Genomic DNA, 20353 nt, shown 5'->3' on the forward strand with positions numbered 1-20353 from the left:
GGTCCTTCCTCCCCCGGGGGAGACCACCCATGTCTGGGGCTCTCAATGCTGTCTCTACCCTGATGGCTCCCAGGTTCGGAAACCCAGTCTCCAAACAGATCCCACACCAGGCCCTGTCTCCAGCTTCACCGCCCATCCCCCTCACCTCTCTCCCGCAGGTGCCCCCCTGACCTCCCTGGTGTTCGCACCCACCGCCACACACCACATGGATGGCGTCACCCCTCTGAGAAAACACCTAGACCAGCTTCCCACTGCTCTCGTTTCTCTAGCTTTATTGAGAGAGCATTGACATATATGTAAGTTTCAGAGGCACAGTGTGATGATTTGCCCCATGTATGTACCGCAAAGTGATTATTGTCATAGTTACACATTCACCCCCTCTCGTAATTCCCAATTTCTGTGTGTGGTGGTAACATGTAAGATTTCCAGTTTTCTAAGACACTGTTCAGTACAGTCCCCATGCTATACACTAGATCTCCAGGACTTACTCAAGTTATAGCTGGCAGTTCGTACCCTTTGACCAACATCTCCCCATCCCCTGCCCCTGGCACCCACCCGTCTAGTCTCTGTTTGTGTGGGTTCAGTTTCTTTAGATCCCACATATAAGTGAGAACACCTGGTGTTTGTCTTTCTTTGACTTATTTCTCTAAGTGGGATACCCTCAAAGTCCACATATGTTGCCACAAAAGCCAGGATTTCCTTCTTTTTTATAGTTGACTATCCCATTGTGGACAGACGTATGGACAGGGCTTACATTTTCTTTGTCCGTTCATCAAAATGAACACTTAGCTTGTTTCCATGTCTCGGGCTGTGAATGGTGTGACAATAGGAGGGTACAGATATCTCCTCGAGACAGGGATTTCATTTCCTTCTGGCATATACCCAGGTGGAATTGTCAGATTATAGGTTTGTGGAGGAACCTCTGTACTATTTCATTATTTTCATTGGTGGCTACATCAATTTATGTTCCCACCCATAGTATGCAAGGGCTCCTTTTTCCCCACATCCTCACCAACACATACTTGTATCTTTTGGATTGTAGCCATTCCAACAAGGATGAGGTGACAGACCCATGCCATTTTGATTTGCATTTTTCTGATGATTACTGATGTTGAGCATCTTTTCTTCGGCCTGCTGGCCATCGGTATGTCTTCTTGGGTGAGATGTCTATTCAAGTCCCCTGCCCATTCTTGAATAAATCTGAAATCCTGACCAGGTCCTGTGCTATGTGGGCCTGTCTCCCCAGCAAACCTCAGGCCCTTTGCACCTCCACCTTTCCAAGCCCTCAGCTGCACCACGCTCCTTCCCTCCTCAGAGACTTCGTTCAGGTTGTTTCTTCTGCCTGGAACGCTCTTCCCCCTTGTGGGCTCCTTCTCATTTTCTGTTCTCAGCTTAAATGTCTCCTCCTCCCAAGATTTTTCGTACCGATCTAGCACACATTCTTCTGCCCACACTCTGCCCACCTTATCCCATTCTAGCATTTTGTTTGTTTCCTTCATAAATGTCACCACAATTTGCAATCCTCTGGTTTGCTGCTTCTGATTCCTCTCCCCCTAGACCAGGGTTTCCCAGCCTTCGGCTCTGTTAATATTTGGAGCTGGCTAAATCCTGTGGGGCCGTCCCAATCATCACAGGAAAATTAGCAGCAATCCTGACCTCTACACAGGAGGTAGCATACCCAATAGTTGTGACAACCAAGAATATTTCCAGAAATTGCCAAATACCCTGTTTGAGAGCCACTACAGTAAATCACAGGTCCCCCTGTCTGTCTTGATCCAGGTGCACCCCCAACATGTGGTACACACGAGGCACTCAGTCATTCGTTGAATGAAGGCACGAAGCTTTAGTCCACTTCCCTCCTCCCCTTTATGTCTGTAAACTCATCTCTCACCCGCCTGCAGCTTCCCACGTCCCTACTTCTCACCACCATATACACATTTCCCCCTCCAGACCCTATATGTGCGTTCCTTTGACCAAGCCCACCCCCCTACCATTACATACCTTCTTGCCTCTTACCTCTCCCCTCCAGGCCTTTGCACTTTATGGGTGGTCCTCTTTTGCCAAGAATAAACTTCGCCCTTTGCCTGACTATCAGTGTCCTACAATGGCTCACCTTTTCCTGGGCATTCTGCGACTCCCCCCCGCCCCCACCAAAGACAGACCAAGTTGGACACCCCTCTGTGTTCCCAGCCCCATTTCCTACCAATATCAGAGCACCTGTCATACCTCCTCATCAGTCCTGTCTTCCCAATATAAACTAGAGCAATGTGAGAACCATGACTTAGCTTTGTTCGTCTTTCCACCCCCGGCATCTGTCCCCCGACCTAACATACAACCAATGCTAGTATATGTGTAGCAAGAACGGACAAGTAAATGAATGAGTAATGCACACAGTGTAACTAACAATATCCATCCAGATGAATGCTGCCCTTCAAAGGTGTCCCCTTTAGACACGGCATTTATTCAAGTGATACTGTCATTTCTCAAAATACTTTTGACCTTTTCTTGAAGAGAGGATCTCAGTGCTAACTTTCGGAGCCAAGGAAGAAATCAGATCGTATCGCTTTTTATGCACAGCTCATTTTAGCTCCTGAAAATGATATCACCCTTCATGCTCACCCAATCTTATTAACTGAGCTTGATCCTTAAATATTTGACTATTTCTGGAGAAAGAATAAAATCAAATCTTCTCAAAAAAAGGCAGGGGGGGTGGCTATGACAAATGAATAAAAATGTTCCCTTCCAAAGGAGTATCTCAGGAGGCTGGTCTAAAAGCAGAATCCAAAAGTTACTCTGAGATGTGACAGCAGTGAATGGCCCATCAAGGGTGCTGCTCCAAAGCACATCTTTCATAAGGATGGGCCAGTCACTGGCTGTTTGTTAAACTCAATCTCATCAGCAAAAGCATTAAACATACCAAGAATATATGTATACGACTGCATGATAACTGACCAGGCCCAGTGGAACTTGTACTTGGCGAGCTGAATGAATCAGATGGGCTGAGGATGGAGGATACAGAGAGAGAACAGATCCATAACCACGGCATGGCCAGGACAGGGGGCCTGGAGGTGCCACTGTGCTCCCAACAGTGGGCCTCTTCTGTCACCTCGACCCAGACTCAGGGTTAAGTGTCCCCTCAGTATGGAGAAGTGGAGCCCACCTCCTCATCACCCAAGCCTGGGGAGACAAGGACACTGTGCTCTCCCTAAGCCCAAGCCCCCAGGGTCCCCCCTCTTCTACCCACTGCCATCCCCAGGAAGCAAACCTTAAAATCCATCATGATGTCTTGAAGCTGGAACCTCCTGTCCAGGTCCAACTGCAGAGAGACAGGGTTCACATCTGGAAGGACCAAAAGTAGAACCTTTAGACCAGAGAAATTCTACCTTCCCAGCCCAAAAAAGGCTCTGGACTCTACTAGCTCTGGGAAGTCAGAAATGCTAACATCCATCCTCTGGTTTCCCTCTCGAGAGGAGTGGTACCAACGTGCTTCTCCCTGTATTTCCTACTCAAGATCCCACCTGTCCTTGGCCAAATTTCCTTCCCATCATCTCTTGATGACCCTAACACACTAAAGGATTTCAACGTGTCTGTTCTACAAGCTCAACTCCTACAACAAGCTCGCTGCAACTAAGTAGGGGGAAATAAAGGCATTCTTCACTCTTCTTACCCTTTCCTCAACTTCTAGCAACTTCCTCTACCTACAACATCAGAGAGGCAGAAGGTCTGTCAACCACGCATGTCCTACCGTTAAGAAATGCCTGGGACAACCAAAAGGGCTCCCGGGTACCCCCCAACCACCTCCCACACTGTGGGACCTCCCACAAGTTTAGGCCCCTGGAGGTGGCCAAAGCTCACCATTCTGTGACTGCCACCAGCGCATGGGGCCAGAGGACGAAACCACATTCTCCACTCGGTGACCGTTGTAATTATGAGGCAACCTAGAGTCACACTTGCAGCATTTCATCTGCCACTGTGGGAGAGGGAGTCGACAGAGTCTTGTAAAAGGGATCCAGATAGGATCCCCCCCCCACCCCATCCTGAGAGCCTAGAACTTCTCCTATGTAATAATCCTACCCCCAGGGATCCACTGGTTTCATTCACACCATTGGAAGGATTGGCATCTTAAAACAAGGCTACTGGTCATCTTTGAATATAATTTTTTTGTGTTCCTCCTAACATATAGATAAGTGAATAATGAATAGGCACTATTGCCAGGAAAAAGGTGTTGGGTGGCAGAAAAACACTGGTACCGAACATTGCCTCAAAGAGAAACTTGAGGGGTGCCTGGGCCTGGGTGTCTTAGTCAGTTAAGAATCTGACTCTTGGGGCGCATGGGTGGCTCAGTGGGTTAAAGCCTCTGCCTTCAGCTTAGGTCATGATCTCAGCAGGGAGTCGGCTTCCCTTCCTCTCTCTCTGCCTGTCTCTCTGCCTACTTGTGAACTCTGTCAAATAAATAAATAAAATCTTTAAAAAAAAAAAAAAAGAATCTGACTCTTAGAGGTGCCTGGGTGGCTCAGTGGGTTAAAGCCTCTGCCTTCGGCTCAGGTCATGATCTCAGGGTCCTGGGATCAAGCCCTGCATCAGCCTCTCTGCTCAGCAGGGACCCTGTTTCCTCCTCTCTCTCTCTCTGCCTGCCTCTCTGCCTACTTGTGATCTGTCTGTCAAATAAATAAATAAAATCTTAAAAAAAAAAAAAAAAAAGAATCTGACCCTTGGTTTTAGCTCAGGTCATGATCTCAGGGTTGTGAGATCAAGTCCCACATCAGGCTCCATACTCAGCACAGAGTCTGCTTGGTAGTCTCTCTCTCCCTCTCCTTCTGCCCCTCCCCTCACTTGCACTCGCTCTCTAAACAAACAAAGGAATGAATAAACAAAATCTTTTAAAAAAGAGAAACTTGAAAAGGGTATCAAGAGCCAAAAGAAGAAAAGATGAGGAACTCACTTTAATTTAGCATCTGCTGTGTGCTAGGTAAACGTTAGAGAGCTTTGTATCTCATCTCACCTCATCCTGGCCACTCCAGGGTAAACTGAGGTTCTGAGCACCAAGGAGATGGGGCACAGAGAAAAAAAAGACAAGGGAATTTGGGGTTCCAGTTCTAGCTCTGTGTTACTCCATTTTCTAGGCTCAGTTTTCTCCTCTGTAGATTGAGTAGAGGTTGGATGAGAGTCATTCATTCAAATATTCAACAAATATTTGTGGAGTGTGTACTATGTGCCAGGCCCTGTTCTGGGCTCCAGAGTTATAACAGAGAACAAAATAAAGACCCTCCCCTTAGGGCGTCAACATTACATTAACATCTGGATGATCTCAAAGGCCTTCCAGCACCAATGTCTGGGACTTGTGGATGCTTCCCAGGTTTGGCATTCCCTACCCACAGGAAAGAATCTGAGGGTCCCCCACCAAATGAAGCTTTGTGGTTAAGCAGTCCCAAGGCCAGGAATGCATAGGACAGAGGAAATCTGCAGCCCTGAGGTTGATAGCAAGAGTCCCTTCATGAAGATCAAGGCCAGGGTAGGCAGCCGAAAAGGAAACAACCTCACTGGGGAGCTTCCCACAAAACCACAGCTCCCCTGGCCTGCCCATGCCCTGGAGTGAGACAAGAGACAGAACTGAACCCCATGGGCCCCACACCAGGCAGAGATCCCCAAGCAAAAGAACAGTGCCCAAGTACACTGCCCGTGTTCTCTTAGTTTGTATGTGTGTGTGCCCACAGTCCCCCCAGGGACAGCATGACCTTGCCTCAGCTCCCCCATGCAACACAAACAAATTCTGTTTTCTCTGAGTTACCATGCTACCAGATCTTGTGCCCAGAGTAAAGAACACTGTTCAGAGGGCTCCACAGTACCCCGCAAGTAGAAGCCTGGACAAGAACCTCACTGGCCCGCAGCTCCTTCGGGGTGGGGACAACTGTACTCCAAATACCCAAGCCCCTGCCTCCCTCTAAGGCTTCCACTCACCAGAACCAGGGGAGAGCTCTGGCCTCTCCAAGGCCTTCCAGCTCCTGAACCTCTGCCCTGTCCCGGGAAGGTGATAAGCCAGTAAGGCTGATGTCTTAGAAAGGATAGTGTCTGCGGAACTGATTAACAGACAGGTTTGTCCCAAAGGCATTGAGTTGGTATGCTGAGCCTGAGCCTGGCGTGATGGAAACTCCTTGCCCAACACCCATCGTGCCTCTCCACGGCCGACAAAGCTTGGGGCAGTGCAGAAGCAGGAGCAGAATCCACACTCCTGGCCATTGGAGCCTCTGCGTCCCACCTGACTTTTCAGCTTTCACCTCCAAAATAAGAGAATCGTCACCCTTCCTGCTGCTTGGAGGTTTCCTCATCAGGTCCCAAAGTGCTTTATTAAACAATAATTGTATGATATTTAATGTTCAAATAATGGCCAGCACACGTGCCCTGTAAGGAATGCTCGCTTCCTCCCTTCCCTTCTACGGTCTCTCCCTCCCCTGCACTGTCCCTCTCTCTGCCTCTCCCTCCTGCTCACGGCCCCTCCCACCTGCTCATCCATTCTTTGCCCTGCTACATTTTTATTCTTAGTACATATCTCCACTTGAAATACCATGCGTTTATTGTCTATGTATTTGCTTATATTATCTGTTTACTGTCTGCTACAAAAGTAGACTCCACGACGGCTTCCTTTCCTGTATCTTCCATGCTTAGGAAAGTCCCTTGCACAGAGTAGGCCCTTAATACTTACTGAATGAATAGCAAATACTCAGTAAGTGGTAACATTTTAATTAGCCCTAGACGTTCTCTTCCTGCAGGCAGGGAGTTTAAAAGGAGGGATGGGGGAGAGAGGTAACAAAACAGCAACATGACGGGACAGAGAGCCCATTATGGGCCAGGTACTACACTAGGAATTTGAATATGAAAACCTATTTAAGCCTCACAACAGCCCTATGTGGTGAGGAATATTATTCCCATTTTATATATGTGAACTCAGATCAAAAAGATGGGGCTCAAAAGGGCAGTGACTCTTCTACCGACTGACAGCCACGTCAGCGCCAGCACCAACCCACACTAGAGAAGGTCCCCTACCACCTCCCCCTTCTCTCTCCCTCTCTCCCCCTCCCTCTCCCTCCCTCTGGGTCATCCTCTCACTTGTGCTAGGAAACCAGGTGGGTGCACAGACATCACAGGAAGCACGGTGAAGGGTGACAATGTCTGTCTCACTCAAAGGGCTTGGCCTGACCCCGCTGCTGACCATGGGGGAGCCTGAGGTGGAGAGAGCACATTGGGAAAAAAGCTGGCTTCTCAGGCTGACCCAGCTCAGTTAACAGAGACTGTGGATGTGTCAGTGCTGGAATAAATACCTGAGCACATAAAATAATCCTTTCTGGGCAAGAGAAGCCTTTTGCTGGAATCTGACTCTCCTCCAGATTCCTATTTTGGTCCCTGGCAGGGAGCGTGCCCTTCTCCCCACTCTGCACAGCCTCTCGGGGGCAAACTTTTCCACTGCCAGCCTCTGTATGCACTCAGCACATGTCCCGCCGAGAGACAAGGGCCAGCTGCCTTCCGGCCGCCTGTCACCAGAGCTCTCTCCCCAGCTCTGCTGGGACCTGATCCCGGCCTGTTCCCTGGCCAAGACAGCGCCAGAAACAAGGCTCTTTCTTTCCTCAGGCCTGGGGCACCGGACCTAGAACGCCTCAACCTGGAACTGGAAATGACCTTGATGGTCCCCAAAGGATGAAATATTATGTAACTATTAAAAAGACTGCTCACAGAAAGCCTTTCATTACTTGGGGAAAATGCTGACATTCTAGTATTTTATGAAGAAAAAAGAAAGGATGAGCATAAACATGTATCTGTCATGTTCTCAAATACGTAAATTGAAAGGAACAGAAAGTGTTTGGAAGGAAACACCCCAAAAGATTAGGTTGAACCATATGAAATGGTTGCTATTCAGCCAATGTGACCTACAAAAATGACCGCCACAAGCAGCTGACCCTAATATCTCTGGGTAATAGGATGACAGGGAGCTTTTTTTCCTTATTCTTTAATAATATTCAACGTCAATACCATGGATATATACTCGCTTTTATACTCAGGAAAATAGACATTACTATAAAGTAAAGAAAACTAAAAAATGTCCACATGGGCTTTTCACCCTGCCTCCTGGCTCAAGCTTCCCAGTGAGCCCAGGGGTGCCCCACGCCCACCCCACCTTCCTTCCACGTGCGCAGGCACTGATGGACGATCAGATGCCCTCATGGGCTTAAAACCTACGTGCTGCTTATCATAGAAACACAGCTGAAGGAGGGATTTACTGCCATCCTTAGAGACAGGCTGAGCCCACAGGCTGGGGACAGGTATTTTAAGTGGCTCTGCTTGTCAGCCAGCCAGCTGGCTGGAGACCTGAAGCAGAGAGGCTTACAGCAGGCGCCCACGGGAAGACAAGCTGCTTTCTCTTTCCCTCTGGGCCTCAGTTTCCCTTTCTATTTATTCTCGTTTGCCTGCGTGAGGATGTGTATCAATGCATGTGCGGGACTCTCCACACGAGGCTCTTCCCCTCCCGTGGGCTTCATGCCTCCGTCTTTCCCAGAGGTGGAAGCCCTCGGCGGCAGCAGGCCCCGTCTCTGGGGTCCACTGGCCAACGGTTCTCCCGGCCGTGCTACCTCAGAGACGCGGCCTTATTATCAATTCAGCCTGTCAGGCCTCCAGCCAGTTTGGCTCCTACTTGCTCTCCATCTGGAAAGGCTGGGCCTCTTCCCTTATCCTGGAGCCTTCTAGAAGCTCAGCAGTCTGGCCGGAAGACGAACCCTCCCAGAGAGCTGGGGGAGGGCAAAGAAGAGAGCGAGAGCCAGCAGGAACCTGAATCACAGTGGAAATCGGTGGGAAAAGGTAGGTAAACGCGAATCGAAGCTCTGCTTTTGCAGAACACGGAGCTAACTCGAGAGGGAAGTGGAAACGGCCTCTGGTTTTCACGGCCCAGCTCCCTCCCATGAGCAAGCCAGAGACTGTGTCTATCTAAGGAGATAGCATCAGGGTCATGGCCACCAGCCAGGGCCTAAAGAAAGGAAGCCAGGACCAAAAAAAAAAAAAAAAAAAATCCAGCTGCCTGCAAGAAAAGGCATTCTCTCCATTTCAGCTTCCTCCCTGGTAATATGCAGGCGTGGCATAAGATAATGAAGTTCTTTCTTGCTCTAACACGCTATTCGAATTCTCTCCTACTCCAGCTTATCTGCTCAGAAGTTTAAAACACTCCGAACAAGAATGCAAAGGAAGGAAGAAAAAAACCCAAAAGGACATTACCCAGATGCCGTACTGGAAAATCGCGCCTCTCAGCTAAGTGAGCAGAAGAAGGACCCCTTACGGCCCTTGGTCAGCAAGACCTCCATTGGTCCCCACTGGGATTCACAAGCCTCAGCCCTTCTAGATCAGTGGATATTGGCGGCGAAGGTCAAAAGTCGGGTTCCGCTGGGGTGCTGAGGAGGAAAGCCCCAGGGCTATCAGGCACTTTCAACTTCATCTTCTCTCTCTTTTTTTTTTTTTTTTTAAGATTTTATTTATTTATTTGACAGACAGAGATCACAAGTAGGCAGAGAGGCAGGCAGAGAAAGAGGAAGGGAAGCAGGCTCCCGCAGCGCAGAGAGCCCAATGCGGGGCTCGATCCCAGGACCCTGGCATCACGATCTGAGCAACAGGCAGAGGCTTTAACCCACTGAGCCACCCAGGTGTCCCTCATCTTCTGTCTTGTCATGAAGTGACACCTTCACCAAACCCTTCACTCCATGCTGCCCTCTCGCATCCAGACTAAGCTCAGGAGGCTGACTGTGAAGCTGGTCAGAGACGATGGGCACCACACACCCAGAAATGACACTGTACCAGGCTCTCTCCCAGGCACTGCGCATACATTATCTCATTGCCTCCTCCCCAAATCTCTGAGGTTGGTATCTTCCATTAAAATATGCAGATACTCATTTGACAGATAGGAAAGCAAGTCTTAGAGAAGTTAAGAAACGTGTCCAAGTCCATAAAGCTGGAAAGAAACACGGCAGGGATTTCAGTCCCAGGATGTCTGCAGCTAAACCTTCTTGGCCGGTTCTAATTCAAGGGACACCGAGGTCACTTGGCAGCCCCTGGAAGAGACTGGAGCTGGTTGTCAGGATGCCCCCTCCCTTCTTCTCTGGGAAGGACAGCCTCCGCCCCAGCCTGGACCTCTCCAGAAACAGAGATATTTCCCTAGACCTGAGTGCAGAGAATGGCTTTGCTTGTCTGGACCCCTGCAGGCTCTGCCTGTGACAATGGTTCCTACAGCTCCCAAGGACAAAGAAGCAAAGAAGGTCTGCAAAATGTTGCCAGGACTTCTGGAGACCTGAACCCCAAAAGCAATGGGCCAGCAAAATTTGAAGCCACTTGGGTCTGTCTAGGCCTTCCCATTACAGCTTTCCCCCCTCTCCGATCCTTTTAGCCCCACGAGCTATATCCCCCAGCCCATAACAACCAGGACCCAAGACTCTCACATGCCACCAACTCAAGTTTTGCTTCCTTTTGATGGTAACACTTTCCCCAATGTCCCTCTCCATGTCCTTCTATCCCTCAAAGCTTACGCACCTTGGCCTTTATTCTCTTGGAACCCTTCACAAAAGCCACAGCTAGTTTTCTTTCTTTCTTTTAAGATTTTATTTATTTATTTATTTAAGAGAGAGAGAGAGAGAGAGAGAGAGGGATCACAGGCAGTCAGAAAGGCAGGCAGAGAGAGAGGGGGAAGCAGTCTCCCTGCTGAACACAGAGCCCAATGCAGGGCTTGATCCCAGGACCCTGGGACCATGACCTGAGCCGAAGGCAGAGGCTTAACCCACTGAGCCACCCAGGCGCCCCAACACAGCTAGTTTTCTGATAAGCAAACCCTGGCTGAGATATAGTGGTCTATGATAGATTGATATGGTGTCTTTCTCAAGAGAGTTTGTATTTCAAACAAAGAACACAACAATGCTTCATCCAAAAGAGTGGCCCACCAATGGCAGGAGCTTTGGAAGTTTCAGAACTGCTGAGAACTTCTGGGGAAACGGGGACAGACAATTTAGTCAGAGGCAGTCGCAAAGTACAGAGACATAAGGAGTTCACACATCCCCTGCTTCCGTATTAGCCCTGCCAAAGGTCCAGAAAACAGATAACCGTCGAACCGAGAAAGACAGTGGTTGTTGGGGGGTGTACATGTGGGTGCACTGACATGCGTGTGTGTGTGTCTGTCTGTCTCTGTGTGCGTGTGTTGGGGTGGAGGGCATAGCAACTGGCTACCGCTCCTCAGCTTGTTTCCAAGAGATAAAAATGACAGCTGTTGGATTTATCCAGCTAATTAACCTGAGGAATGCACTGTGTAAAACTATTATTAAGACAGCTGGGTAATTAAGTTTTCCCTCAGAAAGGGAGGGAGTGGGCAATAAATAAAGCATTTAGGGGAGCAAACACAACATTGGAGGCTACATTGTCAGAAGCAGAAATCAGGGCTGGAAAGCTTCCGGGCAAAACGCACTGCGTCTTGGGGAGCCTGAAGCAGCCCAGAGATGACCAGAAGGGCACAGCTCAGCCCCTGCCAGTGAAGAAGCCCCTGCCTCACAGATACCATGCTGAACCCACGGGGTCACGCACAGCCCAGCCATCTCTGAGAGGTAGGCAGAGATGCTAGAAGTGAGCAAACACAAGGGCCCACTAACCTAACTCCTTCATTTCATACACGGAGTCACGATGGTCTAGAGAGAACCCAGGAGCTAGCAAGGTCCCATCCCTCATCTAAGGGTCAGACCAGGATCAGACCCAGAGAGTCCCCACCCCCTGGCAGGACAACCTCACTGACCGGGATTGCCTCCAGATTCTCCAACAGTCCACTACAGACTAGACTTGCAGCGGCCACCTTGAGAGCAGAGTGGGCTGGCCCAAGGATGGGTTATTTCAATAAGTGTGCAAGTGCGTGTCCTAATCAGGGGAGAAATGCTCAGGAGTGTGATTCGCAGATGGGGTGGCCTCTGCAAGCAGACACCAGTGCCAGAAGGTGGCTGCATAAGGGGAGGGGGAATGGAACGTTCAGTGTCTTGCCGACACCAGCCTTGGTCAACTCTGCTCATTCCTTTACACGCTCCTCACAACCGCTCACCGGGCTGGGGGCTGCCGTGACTCAGGTTTCAAACAAGGAGCCAACGCTGAGAGAAAATACAGAAGAGGACAAGGACAAGGAGGCACACAGACATGCCTCAAGCTCTAGGGAACAGTGACTCTGCCCAGATGTTAGTTAGGACCAAAGGAAGGAGAACAAGGGGACAGGGCCGTTTTGGTAAAGAACAGCCTGGGCCCAAGCTTGGATAGTTAAAGGGCAGTCAAGGCAGGCAGTCTTACGAAGGGCAAAGTTGGGGGTGGGGTACCCCAAGGCAAAGTTGACCAAGTCCTACGTCATTGCAAGGGTTGCAACCTGGACCCCAAAACCACAGAAGCAAGTCCTCGAGGCTGATAGGACTTAGCCACTGAGACCAAATCAGGCAGAGGAGATAGCAAGGGAACAGGAGCCACACTCTGACACCGGAAGCTGGGAGAGATAATTCTGGAACTGGAAGGAGTCCCCATGGCTCCTGCAACTCCCATTCCACTGAGTCCTGCTGGGGTTAAGGGCGGAGGAACGAGCAGTGTAGAACGTCCAAGAGTTGTAAATCTCTGGTGCACTTGCATTCGTGCCACGTCCGTGGGCAGACGGCAGGTGCGGGATGAAGTCGTGCTTGGCTCAGAGCTCACCATGTCACAGAAATAGAACAGAGGCACTAACCAGAAGCTTCAGCTTGAAGAAAGTGTGTATATGGGGCCAGGAGCTGGTAGGAAGGGGTGAAGGGAGACGAGAGAGGGGCAGGCACCAGGAATGCTGTTCTGCCTCATGCCCCATCTCTGCCTAGGGCTCCCCACTACACCCACCCTCCGTCTCTAACTCCTCGGAAAACTCGACACCTGTGTTTCCATCAGAAGTATGGGGTCCCGGCACACACCCAAACCCTCCCAAAGGCACACAGAGATAACAAGCACCCCCACAGGAAGCACTGTGCAAATTAATTGAGATAATTCCTGTGAAACTCTTGAGTATGAGGCCTGGGACCCATAACATGTGCCTAACGAATTCTAGCTGCTATGCCTATCATTTGATAACAGAATATATTAAACTCAAAAACTGAAACTGGAAGCCAGCAGAGTTAAAATATCGATTCCCAATTGTCATCACACAGCCGCCACTGCAGCCTGCGAGGGTGTAGCTCTGTGCCTTGGGGGTGTGTCTTCCTTGCTGTCAACCAATAGCCTCTAGGAAGTAGAAAGGGAAAAGAGAGAGAAAGGGCAAAGGAACAAGGGAGAGGTGGAAGGTGGGGGCTCTCAGCAGTCGGCTCATTCCCAGAGAAACCTGAGGCCAAGAGCAAACCTTCAGACCCTTTCATCGAACACTCATGGAAGAGGAAGTTAAGGCTTAAAGAAGGGGACTGTGTTGCCCAAGATCACATGCATTCAAGATGCCCCACCTTCTACTCTCCAGAAGAGGCTGCCTGGCTTTCCTCCCCCTCATAGAAAAGAGGGGAAAAAGCCAATGTGTCTCAAGTTTCAGAGAAGCCAAAATAGCTGGGATGTCTCCATCCCCAGGGTTGCAAAAGTCTAGACTTCTCTTTTGCAAGCACCGTTCTGTCCTCAGGGGGCTGCTTAACAAGCGAGGAAGGGAGGCGGTGGGCTCCGGCCTCTGACAGAGGCAGAGGGCAGGCCAAGGTGAAGTCAAAAGGCCAAAGCTTTGGCGAAAGAGGCTGTCCAGACAGAGCAGGGCCTGAGGGGACATCCCAGCACTGGAGCTCTGAATTTCTCCTACTTCCCCCCGCCAGAAGGCAGGTCCACTCAAGGAAGGAAATCAGCAGAAGCCTCCCTGCAAGGTTTAGACATGGCTCAGTGGCACCAGGTATAGGGCATGTGTGGGAAGGCAGCAGTGAACACCATTCCGTTGCGTAGAAAGCTCAATACGGCCAGGCCCCCTGATGCCTGTGGAGAAATCTGGGTCCACAGGGAGGCCTGGCCTAACACTGGCCATCTGACCCAACACTGTCAGATTGGCTTTCCCACATCCAGCTGGGTGAGAGGCAGGAACCACAGCCATCTCTGCTCTGCACCTCCGAAGCCACTACTCAGCTCCATCTGCCATTAAAAGTAGCCAAAGAACACTGGACTAGAAGGGCAATGGGGCCCAGCGGCAGTAGCCGATGCTACCTCCATTGTCCCAACTACAAGGACAGTTTGAAAACAGGACCATGGAGGACCCAAGTGTCCTTCATGCAGTCAGTCTCTCTCACTCCCCTTTTTTTCTGTATTTCTCTCTTTCTCTCTTTTTCTGAAAAGACTAGAAGACTTGGGGAACACGCCTCCCTCATACATTCCTTTGTTCAAACCTTTCGTTTCAGGGCAGAAAAATGGCCAAATGAGACATGCGGTTGGAAAACAAGTTAACACTAAGTGGTTTCAACTTTGGTAAACACAAGGCACCAAGAATGACCCCCATCTTGTTGAAGAGAAAAGAAAGGAAGTCAACGTTCCTCCAAAATAGGTCCAGAGGTGTATAGAAGAAAAATCACAACAGCTCTTTGAAGAACTCAGTTGCCTAAACAGGGAATGTTAACTGACCTAGGTCAAAGTGTTTGGGTTTCTGGACTGTTCAGCTCAAGCTCTTACTTATCAGCTGAGTCACTGAACCCCCTCGCTGGCCTCATCATTTCTGCATCTACCTTGTTGATTTATGTCCTCTTAACAGCAGTTGGGCTGTTTCCCACTTGCCCGAGGGGACCGCTGGCTCTTCCTACTCTAGCCAACAATCAAATATTCTGCCGCTAGCTCTGTCTACACTCACTTCCCAACACTGGCCAAAGAGATGGGAGCCAACAGTGACCATGGCACCACTCAGCTCATCTCATGGCAAGAACACAACCCAGTGCACCCATCCCACCACCTGTGCTCGGTCAGCCTTGACTTCGTCTCCCACAGACGACACGCCAGCTCTCGGTTCTAAAAGATCAACATTCATCTAATTGTCTGTTCCCAAGACTTGAAAAAGCATCCTGCCCATACCTGAGGACTGAGGAAAGACTCCAGCTTTATTGAGCCATTCAGCTGATTCTGAAGATGTTTTCTCTCGCCCAGTGAAGGAGAAAATTTTTTGGAGGCAGAGATCTGGCCTTAGGCTTTTCTTGTACTCTCCACAGCACATGGAGCTGTGGCTATCCCAAACACACTTCAGGCATTCTGTGAACAAAGGGTGCCCTCCCCCCACCCCAACTCGTCTTCTCCAGCCCTGGAGGCCATGGTGCTAGGACCTACCTCGCCATACTGGGTGCAGTAGGTCTCAGGTTTGGTCAGTCCGCAGGTGGATGAAGCTCGGAGAAACCGGGTTCTTCCGATGAGCAGGTCCCCAACAGGTGGATAGCAGGCCCCACGGGAGCAGGTTTGCTGGGCACACAGGAGGCCGGGCCAGACTGAAATCACAGGGGTGCTGGGGAATAGCCTAGCGAGAGGAGGGCCCCCCAGGCCACCCCAGTATCCCCCAGGGAAACATAAATCAGCAAATCAGCAAGCCTAGACCCTTTCCCTAATGCTCCCACCCAGTGGTGGCTCTAAGGACTGGAATCCTGATGCTGTTTGGTTAAAAAAAAAAAAAAAAAAAAAAAGAAGCAGCTGATTTCATGTTCAGCAACCTGTAATTTAAAAAGGAAAGGAGGAGGGCGCCTGGGTGGCTCAGTGGGTTAAGCCTCTGCCTTCGGCTCAGGTCGTGATCTCAGGGTCCTGGGATCGAGGCCCGCATCGGGCTCTCTGCTCAGTAGGGAGCCTGCTTCCTCCTCTCTGCCTGCCTCTCTGCCTACTTGTGATCTCTGTCAAATAAATAAATAAAATCTTTAAAAAAATAAAATAAAAAATAAAAAGGAAAGGAGGAGAAGCACTGGCTACCGGAACCCCTGGATGATCCTGAAATGTGGCCTCCATATGTGACTTTGAGGATCCTGTCGCAGGCCCATGCTCCGCCACTGGGACACAGGCCTCCGTCCCTTCACCAGCAGCCGCCTCGGTCAACAGCCAGAGCGGGGCTGGCTGCTCACCACGAGTGAGCCACTGCCGGGAGTTGCTGGCACTCCTGCTGCTCCTTTACCCGCCAAGGGGACCCAGCCACGCTTTGTGAACCCCCAGCGACAGTCCCCTGTAAAACCCAGCCGTGATGGCTCTGGAACCCACGAGAGAGTGAAAGGCTGGGCAATCAGCTGTGCCGGGCACCTGGGGAACCACAGCCACCCTCACATTGGAAGAAGAAGATACTTGGGAGCCTCTCAAGAGAGGCCATCGTCTTTCCCAAAGGCCCAAAGAGCGGGGAAACGCCACGGGGGCCCCAGGAGACAAGTGTTCCAAACTGAAGGACGAGGGGGTGACCGAGGGATGATACCCACCCTTCGGTATACTCTCCTCCCCCACGGAGCTGTCCCTTCCCTGCCACACAACAGGGCCTGGAAGGATGAGAAGGGAGACTTACCAAAGCACAGGAGAAGGAGGGGCCTCATCTTCAGCCAACAGGGGACTCCCCTCAGAGGACCTCACCCGGGACTCAGCAAAGCAGCCTGGATAAAACAATACAAACCCTAAGGGACAGCAGCCCCCTTTACTTAGGGCCTTGACCTAGGATACTTGTAAGCAGCAGGTTCATTTGTCACCAAAAGCTTGCAAAATGCCAGAGCCCTGGACCGCTGTCCCAGCTGGCCGGTGATGCATACTGTACCCTGGGAAAATGCCATCCCCTCCCAGACTTCATCTCCCCGCATGGAGATGGAAGGGAAAGAGGCGTGGCCCTCTCTGGACCACACATTTGCAAGGACAATGTGGGGAGCAGGAAAGGGCTGGGCCCTTTGCAGGAGAGGAGCTATTAGGATGTCCAAGAACTTGTTGCTCCCCCCACCCCCCAGAATTGGCCTTTCTCAGGCCTGTAGACCCAAAGGTGAGTGGGTCAGAGTGGCTGAGGGCCTGGAGGCGAAGCCTCTCGGCCACCACCCTGGGCCTCCCTGAGGGGGAGGCTCTGGTGACCACAACTCAGAGCTAAGCAGGCTGCTGGGACACGGTGGGGAGAAAGATGAGCCTGGCAGAATTTAAGAAGTGAGTGAGGATTTCATCAGAACTGGAAGCATCTTAAAATGTCTCCCATTGTGGCCCAGGGCTGTGCAGACCTGGGATTCTGGAAGCTGAGGCTGGATACTAGACTTCGGGGACAGGCCCCACCTCTGCTCGTTTGGGGCCCACCTCTGACTCCCCGGACAGCCACAGAGCCCTCTGGCTGCAGGGGGCGAAGGGAGAGGGGGGCAAGGCAGTTGCAGAGAGGGAGCTGGGGCCCACCCGGCATCTACATTCCACAGGCTAGTGCCTGGGAATCATGCCTTCCAAACCTCTCCTGGAGGAGTCATGGGCCCGGGGAAGAGACAGGTGGCTGAGGTTGCACAGCTAATCTTGGCCCAGGAGGAAGACCCACTTTTTGGTTTTCATCCAGTGCTCTCTCTGCACTCCTGCCCCCAGGCTGCAAACCCCGCACAACCAGGTACCGGCTGGCCCTGGGAAGAGCTCTAGCCTGGCCAGCCCACACTTTCCCACTTCTCTTTGTGCTCAGCCCAGATCTGAAGCTGCTTCCTCCCCAGTCACTGAAACACTTACCGATGTAAAAAAGGAACCCAAACAATGGCAGACATTTAACCTAGCCTTTGCAGGTGAGTGCGCCTGCTCAGTGCCCTCCTAGGAGGAGGAGGAAGGAATCCAGAATGAATCCGGCCCCTGCAGCCAGGCCCCAGACACCCCAGACGCAGACAGCCCTACTCCCGCACCTGGCCTCCACCGCGCAGGGGAAGGCCGGTCCCGTACCTTGCTCCGTGCTGCTGCTCTTCGTTCTCCAGGTGGGCTCTAAGAGCACCCCTTGAATGTGGGGTCTCTTCTTCTGGCTCCCAGTTTTTAAAGAAAGGCCTCACGTCTGGAGACTCCCCGGCTGGGCGTCACCCACTGCAGGGCGAGCCTCAGGAATTCAGCGTCTGGCACGCCCATGTGCCGTCACTGCACCCCCCACTCCGCCGCCCGCTCCCCCAGGACAGGACTGGGCAGGTGGGTCCATCTCAAAGGCCTCACAGCAAGCTCATCAGTCCCAGCGGCCTGTGGGTGCCTGTGGGGGTGGGCAGGGGTGGGGGTAGGGGTAAAGGGAGCCACTGCAAACTGAAAGCCCCAGGCGTTGAATGTCAGTGACTCCCAGGGGCCAGGGAAGGGCACCCACTTTTGCCACAGGCACTGTACTTGGCACTTCCCCAAGGCCCACAGGGGTCAGCTTCATCCTATGTCCTGGGCAGCCCTGGACAGAAGACTAAGCAGAGGACACAAAGCTCTTATATAGGCTGTTACTGCCCAGACCTGTCACTGGGCTGCTCCAGACCTGTCACTGGGCTGCAAAGCACCCTGGAAAGCACCAGACACCCTCTCAATGGAAGACTAAAAAAGTGGAAAATCCCTGCTTTGGGGGAATTTGCAGGAGCCTTAGGTTCATTGGGAAGGGGGTCAAAGCCCAACTCACCCAAGGAAAGCTTAAGAGGAATAAACAGGAGTAAACTCTAAATGTCTCCCCTCCGGATCCCTCCGCAGGTTGGCAGGGAGCCCTGGGACAGGTAACTACCTGTGAGTCATGCCCCCAGCTTCCTAAGGGCTGGTCTCCCAGCCCTGCCCTCCCCTGGCAGGAATGCTAGCCCAGAGGGCCAGAAAACAGACCTGACCTGAAGCATAACCAGACCAACTTCCTGTGCCCACCCCCACCAGGCCTGAGAACACAGCTCCCTGTGTGGGGCTCTGGGGGCACAGCTGCCTGAGGGCCACCTGACAGGGTGGCAACAGGCCTAGAACAAGAGGCTGGTCTCAGAGGACACTCGTCCCCAGGTTAGGATCAGGGGGCTTTTAGAGAGAGGTTGGAAGGTCCCCCAGTCCCTGTCTTGGCCCTGCAGAGCAGAAGAGCCCGCATGGCATGGTTGTGAAACACCACTGCCTCCAAGTTTCTATTTAAGGGAGACTCTTAACTACCCAGTCCAGGCTTCAGTGACTCCCAAGCAGAAAGTTCTCTATGGTTTGAGGGTTAAGTCCAAGAAATGGTTTGAGAACCCTTAAGAGGAAAATGGAGGATTTTTGTGGATTCAACTGGGCATTTCTAATCCTTAGGTTCTCATTTAGTCCCCTAAGTTTGGATGGGCAGAGGAAGTAGTGTAATTAGCAAAGGGCATTAAGTTGTTTATATGCAGAAAGGACAAGCCACCGAATGTTAGTGTCTAGACCCCCTGTAAGAATTCCAACGAAATCTGGCTGAACTCTGCCAGCCCCAATCAGCACAAGCCGCTTTCCTTCATCGGCCAGCCGCTGCAACAGGACCCCAGAGAGACCCCATCCCATCCTCTGGAGAAAGATCACTGCTGCCAAACCCACCCCCCACCCCGGGGTTCTGAGCCCACCAGTCTGGTTTATTTCTCTCCACGTCTCCAGCTCCCTGAACTCAAGGTTTCCAGGAAGCCTTCCCCCTCCTGGAACTGCCCCCTCCCCAGCCCACTACCAGGAAAGAGGATGTGACAAAGAACTCATTAATAGTTAACCAGCAGCAGGAGCAGGTGTGGCATCCCAGATCCGCAGACGAGGCGGGGCCTAGTGTGTGGTGGGCCTCCTGCTGACTGACTGGAGCCCTTCAAATCTCCCCTCCCCCTCCTCTCTCAGGAGGCCAGGAGCCCAGGTAAATAAGCCTGTAGTGTCTCAGACTTCACAGGTCAGGGCAGATCCCAGCAGGGGTCTGGCTTCACAGAGGAAAGTGGCAATTGCTGTGTCTGGGCCTCACACACACACCCTGGGCCCAATCCGGGACAGTGACAGCGTTTCTGCAGACCCCAAGGCTACCAGTCAGCCCCTTTCCACAGGGATCCTGAGCACTCCCCAGGAGGTGAGAGAGAGATCTAGACACATCCCACACCCCTCAGGGATGTCATGGCCTCAGACACAGGCTTTGAACCTCAGAACCTAATTTGTTCGGAGACAAGAAGCCTAAAACAGAGCCAGAGGCTGGGTTAGGACCTGGCCAGGGCTAAAGGGCAGGGTGGGGGCACCACGACAATGCCCACCCCCACTCTGTTCTTCCCATCACCCTGTTGTGGAGCCCTCAGCGTCAGCACCACAACCGCCAGCCCCCAGACATGGCTCATCAGAACCTGTATTCAGGAAAGTGGCTAGTCAAGTTACCCCTGACTCCTGCTTCTCTCGCACACCCTCATGCTACAGGAAATGTTAGTTCCCCTTCCCAAGGCAGCTTCCACCCTCTGGGCCC

General features: G+C 51.6%; 1 protein-coding gene across 1 annotated transcript in view; it reads right to left on the reverse strand.

The window, feature by feature from the left end:
* The window catches only part of LAMB3 (laminin subunit beta 3), a 48860-nt gene that overhangs the window by 20629 nt on the left and 7878 nt on the right, over window positions 1-20353 (reverse strand). Inside the window, 4 exon segments of the mRNA XM_032318449.1 lie at window positions 3266-3339; window positions 3856-3970; window positions 15319-15473; window positions 16517-16601. Of these exon segments, the coding sequence (XP_032174340.1) occupies window positions 3266-3339; window positions 3856-3970; window positions 15319-15473; window positions 16517-16544 (372 nt within the window). The 5' untranslated portion in view covers window positions 16545-16601.

This window comes from Mustela erminea, chromosome 17, assembly GCF_009829155.1.
Source record: "Mustela erminea isolate mMusErm1 chromosome 17, mMusErm1.Pri, whole genome shotgun sequence".
NCBI classification, from domain to species: Eukaryota; Metazoa; Chordata; class Mammalia; order Carnivora; family Mustelidae; genus Mustela; species Mustela erminea.